Genomic DNA, 22,091 nt, shown 5'->3' on the forward strand with positions numbered 1-22,091 from the left:
TACCAGAACAACTGCATAACAAGGACTTAACTAAGATGCATCAAGCAAACGCTGCCATCCAGATAGGGGGCTGCACCAAACCACCTGATCCTAAATGGAAATGTATGAATATTTACATACACAGTGTCATGGTTTCTCTGCCAGCAGTGGAATGACCTTTGTGACCAGTTTCCTCGGTATAAGGGAAATATGTTTGGGCAACATCCATTATCTGAAAGGAAAATGGAAATATATTACCGAGCATATGCAAATGCACGGGCTTATAACCGGTCAAGTCGGACAGAGAACTTTTATGGTCGAGTGACAACCACGATGTCATTCAAATGCAGTGGCTTCCTTCATTCTTGTGTTTCTGTTTTCTCGCCTGGTATTTGAAAAGCAACAAGACATCTGTTTATTCTGTAAATAACTTGTGCAGAAGCGGTCACAGTACACCAAATTTTATTGACACATAAAGGCATACAGTCCTTATATACATCTTTTGGAGTATTTACAAAATAGAGACCCATGGATGTTACACATGTATAAAAATATGCATTACATCTATATAAATATGTACACAATGTGCAAAACATATGGCATACAAACGACAAGAGGCATGGCATGGGTGGTGGAGATAGAGAAGAGACTCGGCTACGATGAAGGATGTAAATCAAATGATGAGGGTGGAGAAACTCTGCGCCTCATCTGTGCTTCCACTGACATCCCCAAAAGACATGCATCTCGTGCAGAGCTCTGTTCTGAAGTGTAGCTTCTCCACCGAAAAAAGTACAATGCTCACATGATGATAAATGGCGCAGGTGAACTGAAGCGTGAGAGCTGAGGTCAACACGGGGATGCCTAAGCCGACGCCTGTTAGCTCCAAATATGAGAGCAAAGAAGCCGACAGGAACGTTCGAGGAACCTTTACGGGTTCTTCGGACTGACGGTGCTTCCACAAACGTTGCACGTAAAAGGCTTTTTTTTTTTTTAAATTCAAAAAAACCCCCGTTCAGCCACTCAGATAGAAGTGCTTTTGAACTTTTAAACTGTATTACTCTGTAGTAAAAGTTCGTACATGAAGAAAATCAAGGCAGGATCTGACATACAGTACAGTATATCAAGGGAATGCAGCCATTATTGCTTTCAGCTGTCCCTGTCTGGCCAGTCAGCGACCACAATTGCCAATGGTTAAGTGGTGTCACATTGAGAGTAAATCACATACATGTGGAGCGTTGCTGCAGCCAAGAGGTTTGTGTACGTCTGATATGAAAAATAAAATGAAACAAACTCTGCAAACCAAAAATATACACACAAAATCTTCTTTTCCAGACTTTACATAAACATGAAAACAAGATTAAATGTTTTTTTCTCTTTCACGTTTCACCCTAAAAAAGTGATAAATACCAAAAAAGTAACAAAATGTGATAATATGTTCCACTGCCTTCTTGGCAAAAAAAATTTGATAGCCTTAACGCTAACAGACGGAAGAAAAAAAAAAACACTATTAACTCGCCATCTCTTCTAGGATATGCATGAATCAACGAGTGATTCTTACTGTTCTAGGAGTTAACACTTGCAGCAATGTGGGGAAAAAACTTAACAGAGCACAACTAGTCCTGCGAGCAGGTCTACAAACAAAGCCCAGGAGCAGGTCTGTGCAGCAACACTTTCAGGTGGTCAAACGCTTCAGATTTGGGCACATCCATGTCTTGGCATGATATGATGACAAATAAGTGCAGCAGTAAGAGCATCTCGCTTCTTTGACAGGAGAGTGTTGGCAGAAAAGGCTCTCAATCGGTTTGAGTATTGCTGATGTGAACAGCAAATCAGTTTTACACAGGAAGAAAACTGATTTATTGAAAATGCAAAAAAACAAACAAAAAAAAACAGCCCTGTTTAATGTTTGTTTGACCCTGATGCTGCCACTGAAAGTGTGCTGTGAAGCCACAACAGAGGAGAGGCGACGCCCTCTAGTGCCCGCTGACGTAAGGACAGAATAAAGTGATAAAAACGGTCTGCACATGTGATTTCACTGGACGAAGATTTTAAAAATGACAATTACAAAAAGCTATCTTATTTCAAAGTGCCATAAGGTATCGATCCCAAGAAACAGAACTGAGATACTAAATCAGCAACTCCATATTTCGGCTTGAAGAGAAACACTGAGCGGGATATGACGCAATCCTTTAAAAATAAACATCTAAGAATTTATGACGGCTTTAAAAGCAGACAAGCCCTCTTTCCCCCTGACGCCCCGCTGTGTCGCACCTCAAAAGGTGTGTGTGCGTATTTGACTGCAGGACACCAACTGAAAAACGCAGGTAAAAAGGTAAACAGTCATCAGAAGCCTTTTGAAGAGGAAACTTTTGAAAATGTGAGCTGGATAGCAAATGATCTGATTTATAGACGGGCGTGGGCGACGGCTGAGAGGGAGCTCCAGACGGCCCGAGACGAAACGAGAATACAATCATGCACACAGACACACACACACAGGTGTACATGCAAAAAGACAGGAAGACAGACACACACGTACACACATAAAGCAACATGCTTTCTTGCTTCCCTCACACACCCAGGAAACAAACTTTGCCCGCAGGCAACAGTGGCTGATGCATCACGTTAGATGATTTCACCAGCCAAACGTCACTTTAAGGTATTCTGACTCCTCCAGCTGTTAAAACACACACACACACACACACACACACACACACACACACACACACACACACACACACACACACACACACACACACACACACACACACACACACACACACACAGCTTGATACAAAAGCTCGTCTTCTCCAGAGACGACTTTATTCTTTGATATAAGTTGCCGCACACACACCGTTCACACCTATTATGTGTGTGCGTGTGTGTGTGGGTGTCATGAACTGATATTTGTTCCCTTTTCCGTTGTTTCATGTCAGTTTGCTATCAGAAGAAAAAAAAAAGCTGCCGACTTTGAGTGAGTTAAGTCCCATTTTTTGATCTTTTCAAAAATTACATTCAAAATAAGATACTTGGACAGTATCTGTGGAGTGTCTGGCATCTTCTTGCTGATCACAGCCGTATTGATCGCTTCATCTCAATGAAATGCAAAGTTCACATTCCCTTGTTCCGAGGTGAACGAGGCGCGCCGTCGGACTGCTCCGCCTCTTTAGTGCATAGCTCTCACAAAGATGGAGGAGCTTGCTCCTCTCGTCGTCTGACTCGAGTACACGACGCGTCAGATTAGTCAGCGAACGCGTCATCTACAGTAAGCGGTAGACTGGACCAGTGTGAACGGAGGCTCCAGCTCCTCTCGGCGAGGAATCCCTTTAAAAGCTGGCTCGGTGATTGACTGAGCGCGTCTGGCTTCCAGTCGTAAAGGGAAGGGACACATGTGACGGGTTGAAGCAGCTCCTCGAAGCTTCTCCAGGGGAACCACTCGGGATCTGAGGCTGCACCGGCCGGGCCAGGCCTCAAATGCGTTCTTCTCGAGAACTACTGTTTTAATTAGAGCTAGAGTTCACGTGTAGTCTGTGAACTGACGGTTATTGTGCTGTAATGACCAGCCTTTATAACATAGTATGGCACAGTGTGCTTCAGTGAACAAAGGTCTTCCCGTCATATGTAGCGTTTTACATTTAGTTACTGTGCGTACACAGTAAAACAGACGCAGTGTTCGCCGACAGCCGACCAGCCAATCGTCCAGTAGAAACAATCAACCACTGATGCTCCTCAGGCTCTCGGTCTGAGAGAAAGTTCAGTTGTATTAGTGTGTTTCGGAGAGTATTTACAAACAGTCTGTAACAGCAGTGTTCATTTGGCTCTGTCTCCTCGTCTCTGTGAGCGATCATTAAAATCAAGTCTACTCTGTTCAAAATCCCTTTCTCAAACAGTAAAGGTGACATTATTCTGGCTGTGCAGCCTCTTTTAAAGCTGTGCAAACTCCTGCTTGAATCAGTGCACTGCCTGTACAGCGTCTCTTCCTGTAGTATAGTGGGAATATTACAGATGGTCTGGATGTAGTGGTAAGAGTGACACGGCACAGAAACGCCATCTTGTCTCTTCCTTTTGCTTAAAATGTCGGGGCTCTTTGTGGCTCTCAGTCCCTTTCGTCCTCTCCTCATCCACCCATCCATCTCTCCCTGCTCTGCCTACTCCCTTGACTTGACCTTTTGCTTTCATCCGCCTCTCCGTCAGTCCCAGTGCAGGTGGAGGTCATTTGAATCCAGGAAGTCCGTTGGGATCCCCAGTGGTGTGAGCACCCCAGCGGGGCCTGGTGGCATGGTAAGGTCCAGCCACTCCATATTGTCCAGGCCTGGGTCGGACAGGCCCATGTTGAGGGAGGAGGGTGGAGAGGAGGAATCGCAGAAGGACAGGTCTGATGTGTCCATGGGTGAGTAGGGCTGCTGCTCCATCAGCTGAGCCTGCAGCTCCTCCATCAGGCCCTGTGTGCGGGGGTCTGACGCTGGCGGAGTATCAGCCAGTGTGCCCTCCAGAAAAGCCTCCAGCTGATTGTCTGTGGCCAGCGAGGAGAGGCTGGGCAAGCTTTGGCCAATGACGTGGCTCGGGGTGGGTGGAGGGGCCACCTGGATTTGTGGAGGCGGCCTGGAAAGAGCGGTGGCAACCGGCAGGGTGGTGATGTTTGCCGTGACTGGGAGGGTCTTAGTGAGAGACAGTGAAGGGTCCTGCTGGATAAAGGGAGTGATTTCTGGGCAGGGGGTGGGGGAGTGGGTGGGGTTGAAAAAACATGATTACCAATGAGGACCCCATTTATCATTTACTTTCATATATGCGGTGCAATTTAAGAGGACACGTGTAAAGAGACTAAACAAAAGCAAACTGCTTGACAAACCAGCAGCAACAATGCAGAAGTGCAGTTCCTTGATTGGCTACTTGAGACTGTCCCCAAAAGTAAGTCAACCCCCACTGACCCCCACATTAAAATGCCCTAATTTACAGCAGAAAGACAGGTTTACAGCCTGGTACAAAAAAACGGTTTTGTTCTCTATAGCTAATTTTGTCCTTCATGACAACATGTACGGGGCGTGAATTTTTATGTAACTCACTCATTTCAGTTACATTACGGTGTGAAGTTATGGCCACAGTCACTTTGAGTGAGAACTAGCTGCTAGGTTTCAGCAACCAGGCTTCATTCAGCCTGCCTCAGCTCCACCTCTTTGCCCATTTTTGGATTAGCTGGGACATCAGGGGTGGGCAGTATGCTGGTTTTGTCACCGTTGCCTGTGTCACCTTCTGCACCACATGGATTTTGCAAAGCTATCTTTCCTGTGACAAATGTTTTAATGTGTCCTACATGCACCGTGTTTGTGTATTTCGTTATGTTTTTATACTTGCAGCATGTTTTGTCTATTTTACTTTGAGCATTTGCAGCACGTGACGTCAAACTGATGAAGGCGTTTTCTTAAGTTGCTTGTGTTTTGTCTATTTGCATGTATTACTTAACCACTGTACATTACTTTTGTCTTGCTATTTCAACCATTTATCTCTTACTGAAAAGGTACTGACTTCTGTTAACATACGATGTAACGTCACCGTTGAAAACACTGCTGCCTCCACAGCCGTCAGCATTTTCCAGAGACCACGATGTTTTAAACTTGCTCACACTAAACAATGTCGGTACAGTCAGCGTGCACCTCCTTACCTCCACTCTCTATGAGAATGTCGAACAAGTCATCCATTTGCTGGCTGGTTGCCGTGGGAACCTGAAAGGACAGTCAGCGAGGATGAGAGACTTGAAGCTGGTTCACTGAAAGCCAAACAATTCCTCAAGGCTGGAAAACTAAAAATAAACCTGTATGCTCTGATGCTTTTTTGTATTGTGAAGGACACAGCAGCTGAGATCTGCTGCCTGGTGTCTGTCTAACCTGTGAAACATTGTTGATGTGCAAGTTGCGGCTCTGTTTGACGGCCTCCTCGTAGCGGGGAGGCTCTCTTGCCTTCGGAGGCTGAGCGACAAGGGAGGTGGGCTGAAGGATGAAGGCAGGCTGAGGAGAGATGGAGAAAATACAGGCAGAATTAAAAGAACGCTAAAGACAGACAAACTTGTGTGAGATAGTCCATGATGTCAAAAAGCATCCGGTAAGTAGGCCGGACTAATAACGTGGCACTGATACCTTGTTGAGGGGTCCGTTGGAGATGTGGTGGTTGGGTGACGCCCGTGGAGAGACCCTGCTCTCTGGGGAGCTTCTCAGGAAACACTGAGGATTCATCTCAGCTCTAGTCTGGTTCTCCAAACCAGTGGTGTTATTGGACATAGTCAGCGTCTGTCGAGACACAGGACAGTCTCACGTCAGTCCATCATCCATCGAGGGACTGACATCATCATAACAGCAAAACAAGGCAGATGTACAAAGACACAAAAATCCCTTCTGAAACCAAAAAAATGAAGTAAGAGAAAACAGACATTCTTGTCATAAATGTGGTAATCATAGACAAAACTAAATGCAGCTGTTGTTTTAAAGGAGGAATGTGAAGTACTGCAAATTGGACATGTTTTACAAGCGCGCTCACATAGAGCGGCAGGAATGGGAAGAGTGGAGTTTCACGAATTACACACAATTATCTTAATTAGCTCATGGCACAGCTAACGCCGCTGTGTATTGAATTACTGCTAAAATGTGAAACGATCTCAATCCAAACGTATGTACGTTTTTACAGAAATATGAGCATGACTAGTCCACAAGCTGTTAACTTGACACTCTCAGGTTCCAATTTCTCAAATATGAGGATTTGTTTGCCTGTTTTACACCATTAAATATCTTCGGGTTCTGGGCTGTTCACTGGATAAACAGATCAATTTGAAGACGTTGCTTTTGTCTCTGGGAAATTGCTTTGAGAATTTTCCACTATTTTTTAACAGAGATGCAACTCGTTATGAAGTGTGACTGACTTGTAGCAATTGATTGTGGTTGGCTAACTGCTGGGTGGGGGCCGGCTCCATCTTAGTGGTTTGCAGCTGAGGAACTGAAGCCTGGACCAGGCCGGGATTTGAGACTGTGGCCTGAAGAACAGGCTGAAATAAGAGCAAAGGGTGTTAGAGGATCATTTTGCAAGTGCACACATCCAGCTTTCTAACATGGCCTATAAAACTGTGCTGCATATGTAACCCCACGACACATTATGTCTGTCTTCTCTCACCTGCAGGCTGACAGTGGTGCTTGGCAGCTGGATTGCAGTGGCGTTGTTGGGTAGTGAGACAGGGAGCAGGATCTGAGTTCCAGCTTGGCCAGTCGCGGTCAGCAGAGTCTGAGGTTGACCAGATGTGGTTAACAACGTCTGATGCTGACCCAGCACCTGGGATACTCCACCCGTGTGGCTGATGAAGAACTGCTGCAGGCTGGGGGCTGCGGGCTGGGGCTGGGTCTGGAGCTTGGGACTTCTCTGTGACTGGGAGAGTAGCTGTGGGCTTGTGGGTACCTGGGGCTGGGCTTGGGGCTGGATCTGGGTGATGAGCTGGGTTTGGGTCTGCAGCTGGAGTGGCTTGCCAGAGGAAACGGTCACATCCTCCAACTTGACCACCGTTGGCAGGGAGGAGAGAGCCTGGGAGCCCAGGATGGAGTTTGGGATTGTAGCTGCAGTGGATGTTTGACAGTTTGACAGGACTGCACCCTCCATTTTGACTACATTTGAGTTCAGGACAGTAGGAACAGGGTTCATGGCAGGTACAGTGGTGGCTTTGGGAGATACAGAAACAGAGTCTGCGGTGCTGGCCCTCTTCTCCACCTCCAGCTGCATCTTCAGTGCCTCCACCAGCCTCTGCTCCTGCTCGAGCTTCCTCATTAACTCCTCTATCTGTCGCTCCTTCTCGTGGAGCCTCCTGTCCTTTTCCTCCGGGACTTGGAAAGACAGGAGAGGTGAGGACCGCAGACCTGCCCCACCAGAGTTTGCCATTTGTGTTTCAGAAGGAGCCTCAGATATACCTGAATCCTGCTGGAGGGCGGAGGGATCAGTGGGGATGGGTGAGACCGGTGGCGTGGGGTTCATGCTCTCTGCAGCCACCTGCTGCACTGGGAGGACTATAGTGGGGGCGGTGGTTGTGCTGGTGACCTCCATGGGGACGGAGGAGAGGGAGGTAGTGGTAGGAGCAGAGGTGCTGGGATTGTCCTGGAAAGGCCTCAGCCTTTCTATCAGATCAGTCTTTGTTCCGGACACAGGGAGGCCACGAAGCTTTAGCTCCAGTTTTAGCTCAGCCACCTAGACAAGTACAAATATCATCATGTCATCACTTTTGGACTAGTGTTAGCGGAGTAACTAGTTACTGGTGTTCTAAGTATTCCTCCCTTTAGCCTACAATCAGAACAGCAGGGGCTGTTCAAAGCTAAAAGGGTGAAGTGGTTACTGTTACACGTGGGCTTCCAAATACCTTCATCTCCTCCAGATTGGCAGGCAATACACCTGGTTTGCGGTTCGAGAGCAAGTTGTTCGGGCGAGCCTGAGCCACAGAGGATGGTGGAGGTGCAGTGGGCAAAGACACCATGATGGAGGTCGGGAGGCTGCTGGCGCTGCTGCTCTGACCTTCTGCCACAGGTCTACAGAGAGAAGGAGACACAGAAAGAGAGGAATAGGAGGTGGGAGAAAGAAGTATTATTGGAGAGATTGTTGACGAGACAGAGAAGAGAGAGAGGAAATGTGTTTCCAATATGGACATCATCCATCCTGCACGCTGCACCTCACACTAACAAAGCCAGTCAACCAAACCACAGTGCACTGGCACAGTTCAAAGGGAGCTTGGCCATGCTGCTGCTGTGAGGACATTCATGAAAAGAGCAGCGGGCGAACACAACATCCTGTTAGTTATTAATATGATTAGACACAGAGTTGTTATTGGAAACTCGCTAATGGCCCTGGGTCGTTGAAAACAACTTTATTTGGCTTGCTTTCAGGCGTTTACAGATAAAGAGTTATGGAGGCAAGCCAAAGCAGTTTAGAGCGGAGACAGAAGAAAAGAAAAAAACAAAAGGGGTCAAGCCCTGAAAAACATAAATCCGAAAATCTGCGCTATCGATAGAACCAAGACAATTAGCATTTTTTCTTCTTAATTCTGATGTTTCATATACGTACTTGAGCGGTGCTGGTAATATGGTCTGGTAGTTGTAGTGCTGCTGTTGCTGGCTGATGATCTGCAGCTGGAGGAACAGCTGCTGCTGCTGCAGTAGTCGGGCATAAGAGGAGTCCATGGGTGCCTCACTGGACTCGAGCTTCTGGTCTGGGGGAACGTACTGGTGGTACTTGAGCTTCTTCACCCTGGACTTGGGCTCTTTGCCCTTCTTACTGCGGCTCTTCTCTGAGGGGGCCTTCTGCTGGCTTTGCTGTCGTGGGAGAACATGTGCTTTGTCCAGCGGCATTCAAATATTACAGACAGACGTGAGATTATGTTCAGAGATGGAGAAAAAAAAATGCTCTTACTTTCACCAGTGTTGGGCCTGGTTTTGAAGGAGCAGCTGTGGTGACTGGCTGCATGGGGGTGACAGCTGGGCGGCTGGCGGGTGGCTCATGGGAAGGGATCACCTTTACAAAGTCTGGTGCTGCTTGTGTAGCAACTGGGAAGGCCTGAATAACAAAAAGAGACTCATAACTGCAAAGCAAACACTCAACCTCTTAGAAACACTGAAAAATAACTAAAATCTAGAGCTTCCTGGGCAGGCGTACCCAAACACCAGCATTACTAGTCCTGCATCTGACCTGCAGCATGGTGTTAGGTGGTGGTGGTGGTGGTGGGGCTGGAGAGGGTGTCTCTGGCACCCTGCTGTCCACTGGAGAGGGGAGGGAACTCTGAGACTCTTGGCTGGCCGGCTGCTCTGGGGACAGGGCGTCGCTGCTGTCTTCATCCAGCACCTTGGGATAGTTCACCTGGCCCACTGACGGACAACAACCAAGTCCATTACTTCACCACTCACTTTTCTCAATGATCTAAAAGCACTGGTTGACTAATGTGGTGGCATTAGTCATTTTTACTATGGCTGACTCTCACCAATGATGGCTTGTTTAAGGGTGGAATCCACTGGCAAGATGTTTTTTTCCACCAGCTCCATGGGGCCGGGTCTCTGGGCGATCTTCTCGTTCAGGTTGTCGGCCAGTCGGGCCCTCTTCAGTTTCATCTGGGTGGCCTGCAGTGAGGGTTCTGCTCCAGTCTCTGAGGAAGGAACAGTCACACATAGAGAATATATCATACTGCATGTGGGGAAAATGTTTGTCAACAGCATAGGAAGGAACAGGAAGCCATATTCCCCTCAAAATGTTTTATTCCAGTGCTTTATTTAAAGGCCGAGTGAGAACTAAAGAACCACCAGTACCTTGCAGGATGTGCATCCTGACCAGCTCTGCTCTCTCTGGGCGACTGCGGATCTTGTGCTTGAGGAAGTTCTCAGTCTAAAGACAAAGACAGACACAGAGCAGTCAGTAAATCATCTAAATCTCCATGTTCAGTTCTTTTCTTCTCCATTAAACAACACACGGGTCCAGGAGTGTATTTCCTCTGCTTCCGAAGTCCACATTTAGCACTTTATTTCCAAACTGGCTGCCTTACCCTGGCTCTCTCTAAGCTGCGAATCTGCCCGTGGAAAGCTGCCGGGCTCTTCAGAGCTGCAACACACAACATTTTCATTTAAGTTTGTCGAAAAATTATGGAGACCAAAAAAAAAAAAGAGCAAACATGTTTATTATCTCAGCTATCAGGGTTAGAGTTTGTTATCATACTCCCGCCCACACCACATTAGCTTTTCAGTGAGTGATGGACAACTGGCAGTGCTTATACTCACGTGGCATGATGCCCTGCTCCACCAGCTGCTCCCGGGTTCGCCTTTGCTGAAGCCTCAACTGCAGGACTGAAAACAAAAACCAAACGAAATGTTATAAAAGAAGAACAACAGAGGCATTTCGATAGCAATGTTCAAGCAGAAAAAAGAGGGAAAACGTGAGGGAAAACAGAAAGAGGAATGAACAGATGAGGTAGTATATAAAAATAAAAAGGGAAAATTAAATGGGGAAGAAAATGAGTTCTGACGAAGAAGGTAACCACATACTAACCTCTCCCCACCCCCCGATATATCACTCATATCCTGCTCTCTAGTCATTAGGTAGACAACATACGTCATGCTATAAGAGGCATTTTGCACTCAGAACTGCAGTTATGTCACCAGTCGACCACATTTCTATAAACACTCTTAAGACATAGATGTGTGGTAGAGTGGTGAGTCTATAGCAGCTACTGTATTTCTGTGTAACTTCAATTTCCAAGCTGGCGCTTCCCCTAAACAATGTTTTATGAACCCTCAACCCTTCAAGAACTCCCACAGCCCTCTTCCAAACGTGTTGGTTTGGTATGACTCGGCACATCAGACCAGCGCGGAAGGGTTTTGCATCTCCACAACAACAGGGATACCTGCCTGAAGGTGTGCTTTTAGCTAATGATGCGCTTGTATTGAGCGGATGACTATTAAAAGCAGTGCCCACTTTAGTACTGTTTGCTACTGCAATGTGTAGCGGTCACTGGCAGCCAGCTGCTTATCATCACAAGGTTTCAGGCAGTTGTTAGGATTTTGCTTGACATCGACCGCTTATTGCTGGAAAAACAGAAACGGGATGATAGAAACTGACAAAGTATCTGCTATGTTTGGCAACAGCAGCCAGGGCTCCTTCAACATGTCACTAAACATTCCTGAATGATGACAAAGCCCATCTGACATTACTGCAACCTGCATGGAGCAATCAGGTGCACTTTGGCCTGACTATGGAGATGGTCCATCTCGGGTGCGGCTCAACTGGTACTGGACATGCAAATAAACCTGCCATGATTTGACTCCTCGCTGCCAAGAGTGGCAATTCAAAAGCCCTACAAGACAAGCTGGCAATAACATTAGCTTGAAATCAGACAGTAACTCCAAGGAAGAGGAGTGCTCACCTGCTCTGACCCCAGTACAGCAGAGTCTCTCTACCTCCATACAGGCCATTGTTTTACACTAGGACTCCTGTACAGTAGTCCAAAACACAACTGAGAAGTTCAGCCACTTGATCATAAGGTGACAGCCTTCCTCTTATAATCGTATCCTGTCAGCCGCAGTGCAACATGGACTCTTACCCCTCTATTCCTCCCTGACTATTTGTTTTTCAAAGCCCCAACACCCTCCTACCCCTTTTCTCTCACTTCCCTATCTCAATCCTTCTTTGTGAGTCTTTCCCTTTGACTCCTTTTGTTTGAATATTTTTGAATCTTTCTTTTTGAATCTTTCTTTGTGAATCTTTTTGAATCTTTGTTTGAATTGCCAACACAAACGTCATGTCTGACTCAGACTATTGACTGGTCTTCACTAGTTAAAAAAAAACCAACACAGTCCTCCACATCAGGCTGGGATGGCCCACAGCCACAGAATGACCATCTCAAACTGACTGAGTGAGAGAGGGAAGTGAGAGAAAAGGGGGAGGAGGGTGTTGTGGCCTTGGGAAACAAACATTTTGAAGAAAGATACTGAACAAAAAAAAGAAAGATTCGAACAGAAAGAATCAAAAAGAAAGATTCACAAAGATTCAAAGTGATAACAGAATCAGAATCTTTTTGAATCTTTCTGTTTGAATCTTTTTGTTCAAATCTTTTTGAATCTTTGTTTAAATCTTTAGAATCTTTCTGTTTGAATCTTTCCTTTTAAATCATTCTGAATCTTTTTCTCTGTTTTGTTTCAAATCATTCTTTTTTAATCATTGAATATTTCTGTTTGATTCTCTTTATTTGAGTCTTTCTTTTTTAATCTTTCTGAATCTTTCTTTTTTAATCTTTCTGAATCTTTCTTTGTGAATCTTTGACTCTGAATCTATTTGAATCTTTCTTTTTGAATCCTTCTTTGTGAATCTTTTTGGATCTTTCTATTTGAATCTTTCTGAAACTTTCTTTTGAATCTTTTTGAATCCTTCTATTTGAATTTTTTTTAAACTTTGTGTGAATCCTTCTATTCGAATCTTTCTTTGTGAATCTTTTTGAATATCTTTGTTTGAATCTTTCTTTGTGAATAGCTTTGAATTTTTCTTCTTTAATCTCTTGATGGCCATTCACTAAGAGTGCTACTCTTTCACTCAGGGTAAGACTGGAGGCAAAACTGACATAGATCAACCTGTCAAAACCTTCGGTGTGCTTTGACTCCAACTCGAGCTGTGGTGAAACATTTACAGAAATCCACTTAAAGAGATATTGTGCAGGGCTTGTTGGAAAGAGGTTATATATGCCTGAAAGAAACGAACAATTTGGACCCAAACTCCACTCAGTCAATAGCTGGAGATAGGTATGCAGACGGAATATTTGTTTAAGGCGAAAGAGTTTGATAAACTTCCAGTCAGTGACAGTGAATTCCTCCGGGAAACGCTGCTCAGCCTGACAAACACATGTTGACCTGTGACCTAAGCAGGCTGAGGATAAAGGTGGATGTCATGACAAAGCTGTTTATGCACAGAGAGACAGGCACGTTCACGGACACACGCACGTACATACACACACTCACACAGCCAGTCAGCAGGTCAATGGAGGAAACAAAGGCTTGTATAAGAATGTGTCTGTTTCACCGAAGGTTAATCAAGTATTAAGCTGGCCAAATAAAGATGATCAACTGTGAAACAGAAAATCTGTAGTATAAAAAGAACAACCAGAAATGACGTGTTTACAGATACAATGCATTAATTAAAAGAATAGCTCCATATTTTTGGAAATACACTCATTTGTTTTCTTATGGAGAGTTAGATTGACACCACTTTCATGTGCATCTGTTCAATATAAAACTGGACCTACCTGTTTATACTTTTGTATGAATTGAACAAACAAGACAAAGCATGCTAATCAATGATCTTTAGAGGTGCTAATAGGTGGATTCTCTTTCCTTTGGACAGAGACAGGTGAAGCATTTCCCCGATTACAGTCTATACGCTAAGCTCTAAGACAGCTCTTGCTTCAAGCCTCAGGGCAGATATGAGTGGTATCATCTTCGAAAATAATCTGAAAGTATCACAATACCAATAACGCACAGACAACCAGAGATGTGTGTGTTTATATGTGTGAAGACTGACATGGTTCTGAGTTGTAACAGAAACCCCATGATCACACAGCTGAGGTGGTCTTTGACACTCAGACCTGTCATGATGGTCGACAGATGAACACCTGCACGTTAAAACCAATATGAGCGAGAGAGAGGACTCTGTGGTTGGCAAAATACTCAGGACGGCTTAGAGGGTGGAAAGTATGAGGTGTGTGTTCTAACTGGAGAGGAAATGACAAAAGCCAAGATGATGAGTGGGTGCTACTACTGTTGACATTCCACAAAACTTTTTCCACTGTCAGGACATTTTACTGCACTCTCCTGGAGACAGCAGCAGACGTGCACAACGGCGCAAAGTCCGTCTATCCAAACCATGTTCAATCCAGCCTAAAACAGCTCTGGCTGACACCCTGCGTTTGTTGACCTTATCTAACAAATTACATTTTTCTAAGCACGGTGATCAATATTGAAGTGATTGCACTGGACTGATGTTCATGCATCATCTAAGCTGTGATTAGAAACTGGCAAAGGCAGCAGTGACTCCAACCCACTCCTAAAGCCTGGTCATCATCTACCCATCCATCAGTGTCTGAGTCAGTCCCATGTGGCTGCCAAAATAACACCAGCATCGTGAGGGTGATGAGAGGCAAACAGGCCGGCTGGCTAGCACGGTGAAGATAATTTGCTTAAGCACTGCACAAAAGAAAAGCCGATGGAAGTTTTGGGGGTTGAGGTTGATTCACTTTTATCGGCCAGTTTGAACTTGGTTCAGGGAGTGTGTGCCTGTGTGCTTAAGTGTTTTTAAGCCATTTTGCGATCCTCACTATGTTTCTTCTGCCTTTTTACAGTTATTCAATCACCCTGCCAGAGCGGCCCGTCCTTACCGTTTTTGCGTTCATTGAGCGGAGGCAGACTCTGTGTGGGCTGCAGTGACAGCTCCTCCATCTCATGGGTCATCGCCTCGCTCTGGGGGCTGGGCAACAGCAGACTCACCATCCCACAGTCCCCCTCTGCTCCTAGCTGCCCCTGAGAGGCCTCGGGCTCCATCCTGCCTCTGGAGGAAATTGGGGAGGATCCCAGGCAAGCAACGAGGGTATGACCCTTTGGTTATGTGTCACTGCCACCTGTGTGGACACGAGAAACAAAAGGAGAGAAAAAGGAGTTAGAGGGAAATCTAGTACATCACTCAAGGGTATTTTGTGGGCTTCCCATGAACACCAGTAATTCAGAATATAATCATCATCCTGTTGGTATGACTACTTCACCCAACTGGTGAAATGCTAAGGGTGGCATTTCGCTTCAGCCATCTGGAACAGCTCAGTCGCAGCCCAAATTATTCATTAAACGAGTCGGGTTGGCCATTCATCCTGAATAATCGCTTCAAACCGCTGCTCATGAGAAACAACGCCAGTTTGTGCATGAATGTTCTCACTGTTCAGACAGGCTTCATAATCTGGAATATGACGTCGCTGTGGTGGTTTCAAACAGAGGGAACGGAAACATTTCGGGGAGCAAAACAAACACTTTAGTATCCATGGCTTCTCAACAGTCTCTTAACCAGAAGACGACAGACTGCTCAGTCTCAGCGTGGATGCTATTTATCGCTCTGCAGCAGCACCCACATCTATCCATTCCAGGACCTAAGCGCTCTTTACTAACCATCCTGATGTGTTGGTTTTGGCGGAGAAGCACTGTGTTCCTATGGCTGCTTTTATTTCTCCCCGTAGGCTCTTAAATTGCCAAATGCATCAGACAGCTCAGGGAGACGACGAGTGATAAATTATCTGAATGTTGTCCAGTCTGTTGGCTGAATGCTGATGTCACGTATCCAAACACAACAAAAACTCTACGTTTTATCATCTTTTATTCTGCTATTTAAGACTGTATCGTTATCTATTAAGGATGTTTTGTCCCTCAGTTAAAATAAAATATAATTTCCAAACACAAACACTGAGTTTGTTCCATTTATAAACCTCTTCTTCTGCTGTGCCGAATCTTTTGCTCCCTCACACCGAAAAAGTGCTTCCTGCTGCGGGAAGACAGTGAACACTGCAGTTTACACCAAACATGGTCTTCCCCAGTGACCAGTTTATAATATTCCTCTGGTAATGGTAAGCGGGGATAAAAATTGAGAGAAACTTTAAATGGGCTCCTGATGTCACAGTCACCGACTGTATCTGTGACATTTTGGGAGTGAGCATTCAACTCCACCGATCAGATATCAAATATCACCGTGGGAGTCAATCCCAGTTCACTTGGCTTTTACCGGCAATCTGACTTGGCGCCTGCAGAATCTGGCGACCACTGCAAAATTACCCCACTCTCTAAAACTTGGCTTCTACCCGGCAGCCACTTTCTGGCCCCTTAATGATGACTGAGTGCCACTGAAACACCATGCTACAGTGCCTTGATGTTCCAACGGCTTAACCTCGGTGGTTTTCCGTGACAGAAGTACAGTAAGAGAACTCCAGTCGCAGCATCTATAGCGGCTTATCAGTTTCTGCTCTGCAGCATTAAGTACTTCCTATGGATTGCAATCAAACTGTGCATCCTGCTCTGTGAGGCCTTTGGCTTCAGAAAACTGTTCGAAAAGGGACTTTACATGCATTGACTCTGGTCAAGTGCTGTTCATCTCTCCCAGGCTGTCCTTTAGTGAGAGTGGGAGGTTGTTTGGCAAAAAGAGTTGGACTACAAACAACTGCGGAAAGATAAATAGCTCTTAATTGCCTTTCAAGTGTCTGGCCCTTAATGCAGAACTAATATACTTTGCTAAATGATGGAGCTCTATGTGATCAACAATTTAAGTGGGATCAAACCAAAGTTAAAGACACTCATTTTGGTGTTTAATTTGATAGCATCAAAGGATCCAAGCTTTAGCCACATTTGCATTCTCACAACACAGGTACTGTAATTGCTGATAAATAAGTAATAATATTCTTCCATACCTGTAGTGGTGGGGGACAGCAAGGGAAAGAAGAAAGAGATGTCCGAGCTAGCTGCTGTCCAGAGTCGTTCTAAGCCATGGAGTCAAACCTGGGGGAAGTCAGAAAGGAGCAAACGTAAATATCCAAAATGCATTAACCTACTAAAACTCAGCAGAGATGATGGTGCAGGATTTTAGCTCCACCCTGCACACTAAATAGATTGCACTTTTTACATTCGGTTTTCAGTTTCTTCAGTGAGTTTCTGCAAATTTCTGTCTCCGTCCAGCCACGTTCGCAATGGCTGGCCCCTCTTCCTGCGTTTATCGCAGAAAAGTCAATGCAACTTCAAAATACATACAAGATAAAGCTAAACATAAAAGCTCTACTATATTACAGAGAGCAAGATTCAAAAACAACCCTTAACACCACTGAAACGACGATGTGTTCTTATACGGCCTGAATCTATATGTTTAAATCCATTAAAAAACAGTCAACAAAATCCCAGCGTCGAACCCGACGCTGCTGTTGCTTGAATAGAAGTGTTTGAAGATAAGCAGAGAATAAACCAGATGACAAGCGCCACTTAAAGACGCCTGAATGAAAACTGGCCGACACTCATAGCAGCCTGAAAATGAATGTTCACGTGTTGCTAGGAAAACCTGCCGTGGTCTCTATGATAATGGGAGTGGATCCTCGGTGCGGAGACAATAGAAACTCTCCGTGCTGATGACTGAAGAGCTGTAATGTAGCATCATACTGCAGTCTGAGGGAGAGGCTCTCAGAATAAGAATCACTCAGCTGCACTCACAGAAGCTTTCAGGACTCCTCAGGAGGACACGTGCTTACTACACAAACTAGATTAGGGTTTGATGGATAAATCAGTTTTCTCACACTCTGGACAGACAATGGCCAGTTATGTTTATTTATGTAGCCTCCCCCTGACAACCGCATCATAGAGACCGTGAATTTTGTCTTCTTTTGGCAAAATATTAGTAACAATACTCGCATGCTGACATAAAAAGGCAGGAATTGAATGAGAAGAGGACAAAAGAGAGAGAACGGAGGCGACGGCAGGAGTTGGAGCACTACATGCTGTGTGTGTTTATGTGTTGGGGGGGTCAGTGAAAGGGAGAAACGAGCGATGGAGAGAAAGGAGGCTATGAAAGAGAGGAGAAGGAGCAAACGACTGTCACGGCTGACGAGGCGTTGTGGGATAAACATCGGAGCTGCCCCGGCAGAATCAAAGAGCGGATCCAGATGGCAGGCGCTGCGTGTCGCTCTGCCCCGGACTGTTCTTTTAACGGCACGGGGCAACAAGTACCATGTGTTTCATCAAAGGGTAATGCAGACATATTGTACACACAAGTAAACGCACGACTGGAGTCCCTCCCAAAGGTGGGATCAAAAGCAGAGGGTGAAAGAGAGCTTAAGCGTATGCGACTTATGTTTATGTTCGATTTTAATGAGTATTACTTTCCCACACAAATTTCAACAATGAATGACCGGTCGAGACTGTAAAAAGGTTTGGGTAGTCCGCTGATACATCACATGACCAGTCAGAGCAGAACTATGCCATTCTGCTACCAGGCAGTGTTGTCATATTCTCCCACTGGGTGTGTTCTTCTAAATGAGGCATTTTACCAATGGGATGCCAACACTGCCACAATCCAGCAGATCTCAATTTGATGCTGCTTTGAGGTTATTGTCCACATGACCAGTGGTTATCGAGGAGCTCCATGCAATGCTAGCATATGAGGCCAAGTCGGATTAACCAGGGTGGATTCTGTGATGAACTGAAGAACTGGCTTCAGGTTTCATCTGTGCTTTCGCATCTGCAGCACAAGAAGATCAGAGTTCTGCGACGTAATCATCTGAGTCGACATTTTTGCAGTATGATGGCAGTATCTGGGTGTGTCTGTCCCCTGAGGCTGTTCTTTCCCTCTCTCATAACCTCACAAAAAGGCCTTGAAGTATGCAGCGCAGGTGAGAAACTTCATGACGTTCCACCGCAATCAACTTCCTGACAGGACAGAATGAAGAGCATACACATTTTACAGCCAAACACACACCTCTCGTGTGTGAAGTAAGGGTTTAAAACAATCTATGGAATCACAATCATGTGTTCCTTTTGCAGCTATTACGAACACATAGCTACATGTTCACAAACAGTAACAAACACTGAGGGGTCCACCACTTCTGAGTGTCTGTATTATGACAGGAAGAGGTCAGGGGTCAACTTTACTACAAATAGGCCTGGCTGTGAAGACCTCAAGTGGTGAAATACCCACAAGCACTAACACAGACACGCACACATTCGCCCAACCGACAGCATGAGATAACTGAAAACTGCAGCCTCTGACTAAGAGGTAATAAACCACGAACAGTCAAGGCGGTCTGGTTCCTGTTAAAGGACATAAACATACCACCGACACAAGGAGAAAAGAACATAGGCCTTTTGTGATTAAAACACTAGCTCTATTTATTCATTCATTTCTGCCGAAACTACACTACAGCCTAGTTTGTTCGCTCCAAATGATGGAAATTAGCAGACTTCGCACTTTCTTTTTTCTTTCTTTCAAAAGTTAGCTTCGAATTTGCTCGACGATTAGAAGGAGCCTTTGTCTAAAACTAGATATCCAAAGCTCTGGATGACTGGGAAGACCTGCTGATGAAAATCTCACAGAATGAAACCTAAAACAAGCATGCTTATACAATATATACTATCCTGCAGGTCAAGACAACAAACCCCACCGTATCTAACAAGACTTCGCTTCTTACGTTGTGTAATAAGGCTACACATCAAAATAATCCTGGGCTCTTTAATATTGCTCTTATCACCTCAGCCCATATGCTATTAATTCTGTGATTATGTCAGAGATGCTGAACCAACGTACAGTGCAAATACAAAACACGCACGCACACACACAAGGACACGGCATGAGAGCCGCACTGTGCCAAACAACAGTTTGAGTCTGCAGTTTTCTGGGCCTTAAATAGACCACGTCTCGTCCAACAAAAATGTCTTCTTTTATCCAGAGATAAGACAGAAATGATGTCATCGCTGTGGCTCATTCTGAACAGTCGCTGCTCTGCTCTGTTCCCACAGAAACACATGTGGTGTCGTTTCCTTCCTGGCTGCCTTTGTGGACTTTGTTGAAAAGATTGTCTGAAAACAGTACAAAAGGACTGGACAAAGAAAAAAAAACAAGGTCTCAATGGCTGAAGCCCTAAAACCTAAGAAAAGAAGGACCATTCGAGCGGCTACTGAGCCAAACTTCAGCAGAGAGTGCAATGATGAGTGATATAGGTTGGTTATGTAAAGAAGTTTCTGAGAAATGAAAGACTGATAATCCAGGGTGACACTCTTCTCTGTGGGCAGATCACTCCGAATAACTCCTGCAACTCAATGGAGTCTGATTTCCTACAATTACTGGAAGGAGGAAGTCCAATATTGGAACATTCTCAATTTAGCTTAAATGTGGATAAAAATCAAGCACTATAGGAGTTTAATTTTCATTTTATTTGCTCCATGCAGACACATGGAAGCCCTCGTCTGAGGAGACATGAGCAGACAGTCTACCTGCAATCTGACACTGCACCGGGAGGCTGGAATAAGCCAAACGCACAGGGATATGTGGCTTACAGCCTTGAGATAATCACTTTGCCATCCAGCCATGCGCTTAGTGTTTAACTTAATGCTAACAATTCACACGTTTCAGTGACAGCCTTTGACTGGATTAGGGCCGTCTCTGAAACCACCACATCCTGCCTGGATGACTCACACAGACCGCGACCTGTTTGGATTTGCTGCAGCACCACCTCACTTTCCTCGCTTCGATCGACTGGAAAGCAATAAGATAACATCATCGGGCTTGTGCATGTGAGAAGGGGGCCTCATCACACGGCGTGCGTGGTTGGCATGACTTCTGTAATAGGGCTGCCAACTCACAACGAAGCTTGCCCCAGCATCCTGGCTCACGAGTAAATGGCTAAAAATAATAATAAACCATACAGCGCACAAACACCATACTCACAAATTCTAACTTGACAACTAGCTAGTTTATATAGCGAGAATACATTTTCCTATATTCCCTAGGGAAGTATGATTGGCAGACATGGCTGTCGGCTCCACCGCAGCCACTGTTATCGCAGAGGTGGAGGCGGGTGGGTGTGGGATAAGCTAACGTTGGCTAGTTACTTTAAATCTGACAGGTGAGTGAGTTGCGGACAGTGGCAATCGTTACGGACGATGCGGCGCTTGTGTGGCCGTCATTCCCGTGACTAGAAAGCATATCACAAGATAAGTTACTGTCAAATCGTTGGCCATGCTTAGCTGTGTGGTCTTAACGAGCCTCGTCTGCATATCAGGGACGATCCTCAACAACAACCTCCTCACAGTTTCGCTAGTTAGCTCGCTTTAGTTAGCACAGGCTAACATGCTAAAAACAAGACAGCGCCGGCTCGGGGATGTGGTCTTACCGAATTGTAAAGACTTGACGCCCGAATCCGTCCGAACTCTGGTTCACAACGAGATATCCATTAATGTCACCGGAGCTATCTCCTGTGTTTTGCTTTTTTCCTCCAGCTATGAGATTGAAGTTTATTTCGCGGAGTAAAATGGCTGCGACTGCTCTAGGTTCGGATGCAGAGTGACGCAATGACGCTGTGGGACAGGAACAGTTGGGGGAGTGGCGGAGGGATACAGACCGCCGACCTCTTCACTGGTCAGCGCTCAGTGAGCCTCGCCAGAGTTTCTATGGCTCTACACAATAACACCACCGCTGATATCTATTGAAACACTCCCGATGAATCATGTCTGGTTTTTGTTCTCAGAAATGTTGCATAACTCACCACAGCGAAGCTGCTGGACATCCACAATGAGGAGGAAATCAGTCATCCTATCTCATTCCCTCATTATGCTTTTAGGGAAGCTAAATGACACTGTCTGACCTGCAGCATTTCCCTGTTATTACAGTTTAATGTACAGATCAGAATGCTGCTGCTACTACTGTGTCCTGTTTTCTCTCTATTAGACTTTTATTAAAGTACGAATTGAATTGAGTTACTGAGTAGGTTTACTCAATGATAAAGCACTGGTAGTTCTTGTAGCTCCATTCAGCAAGACTTCAAACTGTAGTTAATTAAAGGTATAAAGTGAAAT

The 22,091-nt window shown here is 45.3% G+C and overlaps 1 protein-coding gene across 4 annotated transcripts; it reads right to left on the bottom strand.

Moving 5' to 3' along the window:
• Positions 1–604: 604 nt before the first annotated feature.
• On the bottom strand, positions 605–21,589 carry mrtfba (myocardin related transcription factor Ba). Of its 4 annotated transcripts, XM_070990074.1 has the most exons (17): positions 21,410–21,589; positions 16,952–17,039; positions 14,891–15,130; positions 10,752–10,817; positions 10,520–10,575; positions 10,287–10,362; positions 9,965–10,126; positions 9,676–9,851; positions 9,400–9,543; positions 9,055–9,302; positions 8,357–8,522; positions 7,132–8,187; positions 6,884–7,006; positions 6,108–6,257; positions 5,859–5,978; positions 5,636–5,696; positions 605–4,681 (listed from the first exon to the last, which is right to left on the bottom strand). In XM_070990074.1, the coding sequence occupies exons 3-17, from the start codon at positions 15,051–15,053 to the stop codon at positions 4,167–4,169; spliced, it is 3,282 nt and encodes a 1,093-aa protein (XP_070846175.1). In that variant the 5' UTR covers positions 15,054–15,130; positions 16,952–17,039; positions 21,410–21,589; the 3' UTR covers positions 605–4,166. The 4 variants fall into 4 exon arrangements, with proteins under 4 accessions (XP_070846175.1, XP_070846177.1, XP_070846176.1 ...); XM_070990076.1 differs by lacking the exon at positions 6,884–7,006 and having other exon boundaries at positions 21,410–21,586; XM_070990075.1 differs by lacking the exon at positions 16,952–17,039 and having other exon boundaries at positions 21,410–21,508.
• Between the last annotated feature and the right edge of the window lie 502 nt (positions 21,590–22,091).

The sequence above is a fragment of the Chaetodon trifascialis genome, chromosome 21, assembly GCF_039877785.1.
Source record: "Chaetodon trifascialis isolate fChaTrf1 chromosome 21, fChaTrf1.hap1, whole genome shotgun sequence".
In the NCBI taxonomy this organism is placed as follows: Eukaryota; Metazoa; Chordata; class Actinopteri; order Chaetodontiformes; family Chaetodontidae; genus Chaetodon; species Chaetodon trifascialis.